Genomic DNA, 12646 nt, shown 5'->3' with positions numbered 1-12646 from the left:
TCTGCAAATTTAACTATCAATATTGTTTATAGAGAAGTCTTTGAAAAAATAGTATTTTAATGTAAATATTTTAATTTTATTTTAAATTTTGTATCAGTGTATAATTATTTTATCTTAAAAAATATACAATAATTATTACTCACTTTTTTAAGTTAAACTTTGATTTTGATAATAATTTTATAAATTTCTTAAAATAATAATTATTTTATATTTTTATTTTAAATATCGAAGCATATAATTTTTTTTTTACTTTTATAAATTTTTCCGTGCCGAGCACGAGTCCATACACTAGTTATTTTATAAAAAGGTAGCAGATGCGTGCATTGTAGGGAGCTAATGGTAGGTGGGTTAATAAATAAATGTACAAGTGGATATTGTTAAACATTTTGCAGCTAAAGATCCGTTGTAGGGAGCATTTAAAAAATGGAAAAATGAAGACCAAAGGCACCGAAAGCATCTCACAGCTTCGGAGCAAGACAATAAGATTAAGAATTATAATAATATCAGTATGCACCACGTTACAATAATATTTCACTGAACTGCTACAACTTTCATACTGTGTTTGTGAGAAAATTCTGAGTTTTGAGTGCATACACAAACCGCTTCCTTTTCCTTCTTGCTCTTGTGAACATGGCTGCTGCACTTGTTGGAGGAGCTTTTCTCTCTTCTTTTATCAATGTTCTTTTTGACCGGCTGTCCGACCCTGCAATCATCAACATCATGAAAGGAAAGAAGGTTGACCAGAAGCTGCTTCAAAAGCTCCAGACCATTTTGAATGTGGTTGAAGCTGTGCTGAATGATGCTGAGAAAAAACAGATTTCTAACCCTGCTGTCAAGAGGTGGCTTGAAAATCTCCAAGATGCTGTCTATGATGCTGATGACTTGTTGGATGAAATCGCCACCAAAGTTGCCACTCGGAAGGATCCACCACCAGGTAACTTCCTGTCTCGCTTTCTCAATTTGCAAGATAGGGAGATGGTTACTAGGATTGAAGAAATCATTGCTAGACTACAAGATATTGCAAATCACAAAGATATCCTTGGCCTAGAAAAGGCTACAAAGAATGATAACATGTCGGGGAGAATTGAATCAACATCTCTTGTTCAAAAATCTGATGTTTTCGTTGGTAGGGATCAAGAGAGGGAGGATATAGTCAAATTGTTGTTGGATGATAGTAATGATGGTAAACTATCTGTGATCCCCATTTGGGGCATGGGAGGGATTGGAAAAACTACTTTGGCTCAATTGGTTTTCAACGATGAGAGAGTGCAGCAAAAGTTTCATGTTAAAACATGGGTTTGTGTTGGGGAGGAATTTGATGTTCTTAAGGTGACTAAAACTGTGGTAGAGAAAGCAACTTCTGGTCCTTGTAACTTGAATGATTTAGATTCAGTTCAGCTTCTTTTGAAGAATGAGCTAGCAGGAAAGAATTTCTTGGTTGTTTTCGATGACATCTGGAGTAACAATTATAAGGCTTGGAAAAAATTGGTAACTCCTTTTCAATGTGGAACTGAGGCAGGGAGACATGGAGGTAAGATTCTTGTGACAACTCGTAACGAAAAGATTGCAAATATGGTCAAAAGTCATCACCATCAAGCCCACAATTTGAGTGTGTTGAATGATGAAGATTGTTGGTCATTGTTTGCAAATCTTGCCTTGCTTTCTAAAGACCGTTTAGGTTTTGAAAAAGTAGGGAGAGAAATCGTTAAAAAATGTAAAGGATTACCTTTGGCTGTTCAAACACTTGGGAGCTTACTAAGTACCAAAGATGATGAAAGGGATTGGAATGATATTTTGAATAATGAAATTTGGGATTTTTCTGAAGAGGAAAGTGAGATTCTTCCTGCACTGAGGATCAGTTATTACCACCTTCCGTCATACTTAAAACGTTGTTTTGTTTATTGTTGTTTGTATCCCAAGGACTATGAGTTTGATAGAGATGAATTGATGTTATTGTGGATGGCAGAAGGTCTTTTGCAACAACCAAGGAGTGGAAGCACTTTAGAAGAAGTTGGTTATGAATATTTTAATGATTTAGCTTCAAGATCATTTTTTCAGCCTTCTAATGATGCTTATGAAGATTTATTTGTGATGCACGACCTCATGCATGATTTGGCAACATTCTATGGTGGAAAGTTCTATTTTAGAACCTTTGAACTCAAAAATGTACTCAAGCATGATACTAAAACTCGTCATTTGTCATATTGTCTTCGCAATGACTCAGTCTCAAAGATCATGGAAGTATGTGATAGTTTAAAGCATGCAAGGACATTGATGCAAATCAATTTGGATAGACGTGATGAATTATCAGCGAGAATAATCGATCCTTGTCACCTGCTAGAAGAACTGAAGTGCTTACGAGTTTTGTCATTTAAATCCTTTTCGCATGAGGAACACTTGTTGCACGATTCGATTGGTGAATTGATTCATTTGCGTTATTTAGATCTTTCTAAGACATATGTTGTAACATTGCCTGAGTCATTGTGTGATTTGTACAATTTACAAACTCTGAAGTTGAGAGAGTGTAGGGAACTTAAAAAGCTTCCCTCCAGCATGCAAAATCTTGTGAAATTGCGTCATCTTGATATTAAAGGCACTAGACTGGAAGAGATGCCAAAAGGTATGGGAAAATTAAAAGACTTGCAGATTCTGACTTACTATATTGTTGGCAAGCATGAAGAGAATGGGGCTGGGGACTTGGGAGAACTTGTAAATCTTGGAGGGTCATTTTGTATTAAGAAAATAGAGAATGTGGTGAACAGCAGTGAAGCTTGGAAGGCAAGGATGGTTGATAAGAAATACATGAGTGATTTATGTTTGGAGTGGTCATCAGGTGAAGATAGTGAAATGGTTGATTCCCAAATGGAGAAAGATGTACTTGCCAAATTACAACCTCACAAAGACCTGAAAGAACTAAGAATCAGGGGTTACAGGGGTACCATGTTTCCAGATTGGGTAGGGCAGTCTTTGTACCACAACATGACTCAGTTGGAGCTGACGGGATGCGGGAATTGTTGGGTGCTTCCTTCACTTGGACAATTACCCTCTCTAGAGTGGCTGGGAATTTCAGATTTCGACAAGGTGAAGATGATTGGTGATGAATTCTACAAGGATGATGGAACTGATCATCATCGGGAAAAACCCTTCCAATCCCTTAAAAAACTTGTTATTTCAAGAATGCCTTGCTGGGAGGAATGGGAGTCGTTTGAATGTGATGACCATGATGCACCATTTCCTCAACTTGAGGTGTTCTCGATATGGCAGTGTCCTAAGTTAAGAGGAGATTTGCCCACTTTCCTTCCATCTTTGAAGGAACTCTACATTGCAGGATGCGAGCAGCTTGGTTGTTATCTGCCAAGAACTCCCGTCATACGCGAATTAATAATATGTGGCAAACAAGAAGCAAGAATGCGGGAGCTACCACTTTCCACGATGGAAACAATATCAATTAGTGGAGAGCAACAGGTGGAGTACGTGTTCAATGCCATGAAACACACCCAACCAACCTCTCTCACATGGCTACAAATCTCAAACTGCTCATCAGCCATATCATTTCCAGGGGATTCTTTGCCCCCTTCATTGCGATCTCTGTCCATCATAGATTGCAAGAATGTTGAATTCCCAATGCAAAACCAACAACATCGCTCACTAGAGAGCTTATATATAGACAACAGCTGTGATTCACTTACATCCTTTGCATTGCCGGCATTCCCGAATCTCAAATATCTGACAGTCCTAAGACGTGAAAATTTGAGATATCTGGTGGTGTCACAGTCCCTCCAAGAATTATCAATTGCAGACTGCTCCAAGCTAGAGAACATAAGGCTGCCTGCCTCTTTAAGTCAACTCATCATCAAAAAATGTCCGTTGTTGGAGGAATGCATACAGAAGAAGGACCCCCACATTTGGCCATCCATTTCCCACATCTCCTACATTTCTGTTAATGGGGAACGGATTCGCAATGACTCAACATCTTAAAACAGGTACTGTTTTTCTCTCTCTATTCCAAACCCACTTCATCTTCTCCAACATCATATTCATTCTCTCCTACATAATCTTTATTTTATTCCAATTTTGTAGTCTATCGAAAAACTGTTAGCTTTTTTAGGATACACTATCAATTTTGGATTTTTTTCCCTCCCCATTTAACTGTTTTACCCATTTATTTATTTCCTCTTTCTTTTTTCATAGGAACATTCAATGATTCTTCTGGGAGTCGTGAATTTGTTGCATTGGGGTGCTGCACCTCCATTCCTGTAAGGATGCTTCTCTTTCTCTAAACTCTCTATTTGAATTTAATGTTTAAATTTGTCTGTGTACTTTGCTTTTTTCTGTTGAAACTTAAAGGGTTCCTGGAGAATTAATTGCCATTGCAGTACAAGTTTGACATTAAAAATGCTCTTATCATTCTATACTCTTCAAAGTCTCGTGTATGAAATCTGCAATAAACAATATAGCAAAATCTTTAGGCATGCTTAAAGAAAGATCTTGTAGAGTAATTGAGTTATTTGTTTCTAATGTAGAAGATCTTGAGAGTATGTTTGGATTGACAAGAATTAAAATTCACTCAAAAATAGAATTTATTTGACAAATCGGAATTCTCATGTTTACTCCAGTTATATAATGGAATGGAATTCTTGTATGTAGAAATTATTTGCTGGTAAGTGCATGGACAAGGAGCTATGCATATAGTTGAACTTTCTTTTCAAAACTTCAAGCTGGACCACTCTTAGAGGTATAATCCTATGCTGCATTACTCCTATGATTCATAACATTTCTTATACAATATACCTTCTCATACATCTGTTTCATAACCATTGTGAATAAGGATTTTGCTTTTCCTACATCCAAGTATGTACAACCATCACATGCTCATGGTGTGGCCTCTTTTAGTGTCATCATAAACAAGTAAGCACAAGCATTGAATTTTCTTGTGTCTTTTTCCATTTTTCCACAAAGTTCTTAGATTGTTGCTTTTTTTTTTACCCCCTGATAGCATGGACAAACTTGGTAATTTGGAGCAAGTAAGGTTGAAAGCTATGCTTAGTGGCTGATTTGATGATCTCAAAACAATGTTGCTCAAATCAAGGAAGAAATGAATTCTGAGGCATGTCTTTGAGTAAGTTTTCAGTTTTGAGTAGTAAGATTTTGGCCATAATATTATATATAAACTACATACAGCATAGACATGCTTTGTTCTAATTCTAAGTGCAAATACAATGTTTATTAGAAGGTTATAATTTTGTTAATTCAAAGATCATCGCTCATTGGTTTTGGTATTCCGTTTATTATCTTAGTATTACTTTCTGTTGAATAAAGAAACTAACTGTGATGGCGAAAACATTTATGGTTTAGTTTCTAATGTTTTTTTTTTTTTTTTTTTTTTTTTTGTGGCAGCAAGAGAACATATTGGATCAAGTTGTAGTAAGCACCATTTGGAGAGCAAAGGAACCTGGCCAAGAAAGATTTCACGAGATGCGGTCTCTGCATCAATGCGAAAGCAGAATTCATGGAAGACATCATCCTCGTACAAAATCAAAGGAAGAAATGGATGATGTGGAACCGAATTTCGCACAGACAGACCAATCAATATGCAACAAGAACACCTTTAATTATCTTTTTTTATCTTCAGAGTTTTCATGTCTTCATCATTTCATTCTATTTAAGGATAGTTGATATATGGAATAATGAAAGACTAAACTATATTGTGGTACCAAGTTAAGTCATTTCATAAACTTATTGATTAGCTTATTAGTTCGTTTAAGTAATTGTCGGGGAGTTCAGATTCGATCTTGTGCATGCAACAATCTATTGGTCAACAGCAAATCCTTCAATATAACTCAATTTTATGGATTAGTCATTTGCTTGTTGGGTTAGAAAATATCGTAAGAAAAAAAAAATCTAAATTCAATTTAAGAGATAAAATAAAAATATCATTACAAAAATATATTACATAAAAACTAATAAAAATAAATTGAGAAAGAAGTTTAGAAATGTTGCTTAATCATTGAACCAAAAGAGAATTGTTTTCTGAAAATAGTAAAATTAGATGAGTGAATACTTTCACTAGATTTAGAAAAAAAAAAAAGTGAATTGCATATGATACAATTTTTTTGTGATTTTTTTTATTGAAAAAAAATATTTTTCATTTTTCACTATAGTATTATCTAACAAAAATTATTTTGGAGAAATGACTAAAACATGTCAGATTCTATGTTAGAATAACATAAGAAGTGTCTTAGGAACATATCAATATAATTTTGCAATGGATAGAATATATTTTGTGTTCTTAATATCAAGAAAATAAAATAAAAAAATCGTTAATATTTAATTTGTTTAATTTTATCCTTAATATTTTCGATAAGCTTCAATTCTACTTTTATTGTCAAATTTTTAATAGTCAATATATAATCAACCTTTTTTTATTCTAATTTTATCATTTTTTTCTATATTTATTTCCGTTAGACAATATAATTCTCCTCTAATAAAGATAAATATTAAGAATTATTTTATGTATTTTAAAATAGAGACTAAAGTGTCAAATATTAAAAATACGAGAAATTAATTTTGATAATTACTTTAGATTTTTTTTTTGGTTAAACTATGTAAATGCTTATCAATTGTATTTAAACCAAAATATGTTTTATCGTGACATCATTATTATAAAATACTTATAGGTACTCTCTATAATTAAAAAATTCTTAATTGGCTCCAAATTATTTAAGTAATTAGTCTCCAATAAAACATAAAATGCAAGTCATTGCTAGACTAGAAGAAAACATATTTGCAAGATAGAAAGATGGTTACTAGGATTGAAGAAATCATTGCTTAGACTAGAAGATATTACAAGTCATAAAGTTATTCTTGGTCTAGAAAAGATTTCAACGAAGAACATGTCAAGGAGATTTGAGGTTTCTACACATATTAACACCAATTAGTACACTAATATGATATAAAGTAATTCGCTAAGAAATCCACAATTTATAAAAGCTCAACCTACTTAACCCAAGGGGTATATTATACCTAATAAAAATGATTAATTGATGTAAAAGAAATATTTTTTTTTTCTTTCAGACATTCAAATTTGCATAATTAACCGTATGTTTTTGATACGACAATCAGAATTAAATTGAAAATTATTAATTACAGTTTACCATACGGTTATCTATAAATTTTCAGTTACCAATTATTAATTACTTTTTAACTACTTTCTGCTGTGAAATAGTTTTTTAACACTTTTAAATTAAAATATATGATTGAAGATCTCTTAAGAGTTAATTAGTATATGCATTGCACTGAATAATTATTCAAATAAATTCTTAAAAACTTTTAAAATTGAACAATTTAATCCTTAAATTTTAAAATATACAAATAGTTTTTGATATCTATTTTCATTAGATAATACAATCTTGTCTAAAAAAAATACATATTAGAAACTAATTTGTGTATAAAACTTAAACATTAAAGTGTCAGATATTATAAATTTCAGTAATTAATATGAATAATTACTTTAGAATTTTTTGTTAAACTATGTAAATGCTTGTCAACTGTATTTAAACCAAAATATACTTATCGTGATTCTATTATTAAAAAAAATACTATAATAATTTTTTATAATTCAAAATTTTTTAACCAGTCTTAAGTTATTTAAGTAATTGGTCCAACAAAAAATATAAAAAACAATTTTATGTTGTAATTAATTTTTAAAAAGGTAGGAGATGCGTGCATTTTAGTATGTGACAAAATAGAGGTGTAACAATTTTTTATGGTATAAGAAGCACTAGTAATGGTAGGTGGGTTCATAAATAAATGTACAAGTGGACATTGTTAAACATTTTACATCTAAAGATCCGTTGTAGGGAGCATTTGAAAAATGGAAAAATGAAGACCAAATGCATCGAAAGATTCTCACAGCTTCGGAGAAAGACAATAAGAATTATAATAATCTCAGCATGCACCACATTACAATAATATTTCACTGAACTGCTACCACTTTCATACTCTGTTCGTGAGAGAATTCAGAGTTTTGAGTGCATACACAAACCGCTTCCTTTTCCTTCTTGCTCTTGTGAAGATGGCTGCTGAACTTGTTGGAGGAGCTTTTCTCTCTTCTTTTCTCAATGTTCTTTTTGACCGGCTGTCCGACCCTGCAATCATCAACATCATGAAAGGAAAGAAGGTTGACCAGAAGCTGCTTCAAAAGCTCCAGACCATTTTGAGTGTGGTTGAAGCTGTGCTGAATGATGCTGAGAAGAAACAGATTTCTAACCCTGCTGTTAAGAGGTGGCTTGAAAATCTCCAAGATGCTGTCTATGATGCTGATGACATGCTGGACGAAATCGCCACCAAAGCTGCCACTCGGAAGGATCCACCACCAGGTAACTTCCTGTCCCGCTTTCTCAATTCGCAAGATAGGGAGATGGTTACTAGGATTGAAGAAATCATTGCTAGACTACAAGATATTGCAAGTCATAAAGATATCCTTGGTCTAGAAAAGATTTCAGTGAAGAACATGACAGGGAGAATTGAATCAACATCTCTTGTTCAAAAGTCTGATGTATTTGTTGGTAGGGACCAAGAGAGGGAGGATATAGTCAAATTGTTGTTGGATGATAGTAATGATGGTAAACTATCTGTGATCCCCATTTGGGGCATGGGTGGGATTGGAAAAACTACTTTGGCTCAATGGGTTTTCAATGATGACAGAGTGCAGCAAAAATTTGATGTTAAAACATGGGTTTGTGTTGGGGAAGAATTTGATGTTCTTAAGGTGACTAAAACTGTGGTAGAGAAAGCAACTTCTGGTCCTTGTAACTTGAATGATTTAGATTCAGTTCAGCTTCGTTTGAAGAATGAGCTAGCAGGGAAGTGTTTCTTGGTTGTTTTGGATGACATGTGGAGTAACAATTATATGGCTTGGAAAAAATTGCTAACTCCTTTTCAATGTGGAACTGAGGCAGGGAGACATGGAGGTAGGATTCTTGTGACAACACGTAACGAAAAGATTGCAAATATGGTCAAAAGTCATGACCATGAAGCCCACAATTTGAGTGTGTTGAATGATGAAGATTGTTGGTCGTTGTTTGCAAATCTTGCCTTGCTTTCTAAAGACCGCTTAGGTTTTGAAAAAGTAGGGAGAGAAATCGTTAAAAAGTGTAAGGGATTACCTCTGGCTGTTCAAACACTTGGGAGCTTACTAAGTACCAAAGATGATGAAAGGGATTGGAATGATATTTTGAACAATGAAATTTGGGATTTTTCTGAAGAGGAAAGCGAGATTCTTCCTGCGCTGAGGATCAGTTATTACCACCTTCCTTCATACTTAAAACGTTGTATTGTTTATTGTTGTTTGTATCCCAAGGACTATGAGTTTGATAGAGATGAATTGACGTTATTGTGGATGGCAGAAGGTCTTTTACAACAACCAAGGAGCGGAAGCACTTTAGAAGAAGTTGGTTATGAATATTTTAATGATTTAGCTTCAAGATCATTTTTTCAGCCTTCTAATAATGCTTACAAAAAATCATTTGTGATGCACGACCTCATGCATGATTTGGCGACATTCTATGGTGGAAAGTTCTACTTTAGAACCTTTGAACTCAAAAATGTACTCAAGCATGATACTAAGACTCGTCATTTGTCATATGTTCTTTGCAATGATTCGGTCTCAAAGATGGTGGAAGTATGTGATAGTTTAAAGCATGCAAGGACATTGATGCAAATCAATTTGGGTACATATTATGAATTCTCAAAGGGAATTATCGATCCTAGTCACCTGCTAGAACAATTGAAGTGCTTACGAGTTTTGTCATTTAAATCCTTTTCCCATGAGGAAGACTTGTTGTACAAGTCGATTGGTGAATTGATTCATTTGCGATATTTAGATCTTTCTAACACATTTGTCGTAACATTGCCCGAGTCATTGTGTGATTTGTACAATTTACAAACTTTGAAGTTGAGAGAGTGTGAAAACCTTGAAAAGCTTCCCTCCAACATGCAAAATCTTGTGAATTTGCGTCATCTTGATATTGAAGACACTGAACTGGAAGAGATGCCAAAATGTATGGGCAAATTAAAAGACTTACAGATTCTGCGTTACTATATTGTTGGCAAGCATGAAGAGAATGGTGTTGGGGAATTGGGAGAACTTGTAAATCTTCGAGGGTCATTTCGTATTGAGAAATTGGAGAATGTGGTGAACAGCAGTGAAGCTTGGAAGGCAAGGATGGTTGATAAGAAATACATGAGTGATTTATGTTTGGAGTGGTCATCAGGTGAAGATAGTGATATGGTTGATTCCCAAATGGAGAAAGATGTACTTGCCAAATTACAACCTCACAAAGACCTGAAAGAACTAACAATCACGGGTTACCGGGGTACCATGTTTCCAGATTGGGTAGGGCAGTCTTTGTACCACAACATGACTGAGTTGGTGCTGAAGGGATGCGGGAATTGTTGGGTGCTTCCTTCACTTGGACAGTTACCCTCTCTAGAGACGCTGTTAATTTCGAACTTGGAGAAGGTGAAGAGGATTGGTGGTGAATTCTACAAGGATGATGGAACTGATCATCAACGGGAAATACCCTTCCAATCCCTTAAAAAACTTGTTATTTCAAGAATGCCTTGCTGGGAGGAATGGGAGTCATTTGAATGTGATGACGATGATGCACCATTTCCTCAACTTAAGGTGCTCATGATAAAGAAGTGTCCTAAGTTAAGAGGAGATTTTCCCACTTTCCTTCCATCTTTGGAGGCACTCTGGATTTTAGGATGCGAACAGCTTGGTTGTTATCTGCCAAGATCTCCCATCATACGCGATTTAAAAATATCTGGCAAACAAGAAGCAAGAATGCGGGAGCTACCACTTTCCACGTTGGAACAACTATCAATTAGTGGAGAGCAACAGGTGGAGTACGTGTTCACTGCCATGACCTACACCGAACCAACCTTTCTCACATGGCTAAAAATATCAAACTGCTCATCAGCCATATCATTTCCAGGGAATTCTTTGCCCCCTTCATTGGCATCTCTGTACATCATAGATTGCAAAAGTGTAGAATTCCCAATGCAACACCAACATCACTCACTAAGGTGGTTATATATAGACAACAGCTGTGATTCACTTACATCCTTTGCATTGCCGGCATTCCCGAATCTCAAATATCTGACAGTCCAAAGACGTGAAAATTTGACATCTCTGGAGGTGTCACACTCACAGTCCCTCCATGAATTATCAATTTTAGTCTGCTCCAAGCTGGAGAACATAAGGCTGCCTGCCTCTTTAAGTGAACTCATCATCGATAAATGTCCGTTGTTGGAGGAACGCATACAGAAGAAGGACCCCCACATTTGGCCATCCATTTCCCACATTCGCAACATTGAAGTTAATGGAAAACAGATTCGCAATGACTCAACATCTTAAAACAGGTACTGTTTTTCTCTCTCTATCCCAGACCCACTTCATCTTCTCCAACATCATATTCATTTTCTCCTACGTAATCTTTATTTTATTTCCAAATTTGTAGTCCATGGTAAAACTGTTAGCTTTTTTAGGATGCAGTATCAATTATGGATTTTCTTTCCATCCCCATTCAACTGTTTTTACCCATTTATTTCTTCATGTATAGGGACATCTAGTGATTCTTCTGGGACTCATGAATTTGTTGCATTTGGGTGCTGCATCTCCAATTTCTGTAAGGAAGCTCCTCTTTCTCTAAGCTCTCTATTTGAATTTCATGCTACGTTTGTCATGTACTTTGCTTTTTCCTGTTGAAATTTAAAGGGTTCCTGGAGAAATAATTGCCATTGCAGTACAAGTTTGACATTAAAATTGCTCTTATCATTCTATACTCTTCAAAGTCTCGTGTGTGAAATCTGCAATAAACAATATAGCAAAATATTTGGACATGCTTAAAGAAAGATCTTGCAGAGTAATTGAGTTACTTAGTTCAATTTTCTTAATCTAGAAGATCTTGAAAGTATGTTTGAAATGACAAAAATTAAAATTCTTTTTCATGCTTTAGAACAAATAAAAATAAATAATTTAAATTCGTTTGACAAATCGGAATTCTCATGTTTACTCCAGTTATGGAATGGAATTCTTGTATGTAGAAATTATTTTGCTGGTTGAGTGCATGGAAAAGGAGCTAGGCATAGAACTTTCTTGTCAAAACTTCAAGCTGGACCACTCTTAGAGTTAGAGGTATAATCCTATGCTGCATTACTTCTATGATTCATAGCATTTCTTATACAATATACCTTCTCATACATCTGTTTCATAACCATTGTGAATAAGGATTTTCCTTTTGCTACATCCAAGTATGTACAACCATCACATACGCATGGTGTTACCTATTTTAATGAGATCATAATTAAGCAAGTAAGTAAGCACAAGCATTGAATTTTCTTGTGTCTTTTTCCAATTTTCCACAAAATTCTTAGATTGTTGCGTTTTTTTTACCCTCTGATAGCATGGAAAAACTTGGTAATTTGGAGCAAGTAATGTTGAAAGCTAGGCTGAGTGGCTGATATGATGATCTCAAAACAATGTTGCTCAACTCAACGAAGAAATGAATTCTAAGGCATTTCTTTGAGTAAGTTTTAAGTTTTGAGTAGTATTACTGTTATTTTATTATAAGTTGTTGTT

At 34.7% G+C, this 12646-nt stretch overlaps 2 protein-coding genes across 2 annotated transcripts; both read left to right on the top strand.

Moving 5' to 3' along the window:
* The first annotated feature begins 523 nt into the window (after window positions 1–523).
* Window positions 524–5808, top strand: LOC130961526 (putative disease resistance RPP13-like protein 1). The gene is made up of 6 exons (XM_057887462.1): window positions 524–3983; window positions 4192–4256; window positions 4648–4735; window positions 4829–4908; window positions 4997–5119; window positions 5398–5808. Exon 1 carries the CDS (start codon window positions 631–633, stop codon window positions 3976–3978), a length of 3348 nt encoding a protein of 1115 aa, XP_057743445.1. The 5' UTR covers window positions 524–630; the 3' UTR covers window positions 3979–3983; window positions 4192–4256; window positions 4648–4735; window positions 4829–4908; window positions 4997–5119; window positions 5398–5808.
* A 2171-nt stretch (window positions 5809–7979) lies between these two features.
* LOC130960784 (putative disease resistance RPP13-like protein 1) lies at window positions 7980–11798 on the top strand. The gene is made up of 2 exons (XM_057886243.1): window positions 7980–11427; window positions 11628–11798. The coding sequence occupies exon 1, from the start codon at window positions 8075–8077 to the stop codon at window positions 11420–11422; it is 3348 nt and encodes a 1115-aa protein (XP_057742226.1). The 5' UTR covers window positions 7980–8074; the 3' UTR covers window positions 11423–11427; window positions 11628–11798.
* Window positions 11799–12646: the final 848 nt, after the last annotated feature.

Source organism: Arachis stenosperma, chromosome 2 (assembly GCF_014773155.1).
Source record: "Arachis stenosperma cultivar V10309 chromosome 2, arast.V10309.gnm1.PFL2, whole genome shotgun sequence".
Classification (NCBI taxonomy): Eukaryota; Viridiplantae; Streptophyta; class Magnoliopsida; order Fabales; family Fabaceae; genus Arachis; species Arachis stenosperma.
The sequence above is the reverse complement of the archived record's forward strand: the minus strand, read 5'-3'. Positions and strand labels throughout refer to the sequence as shown.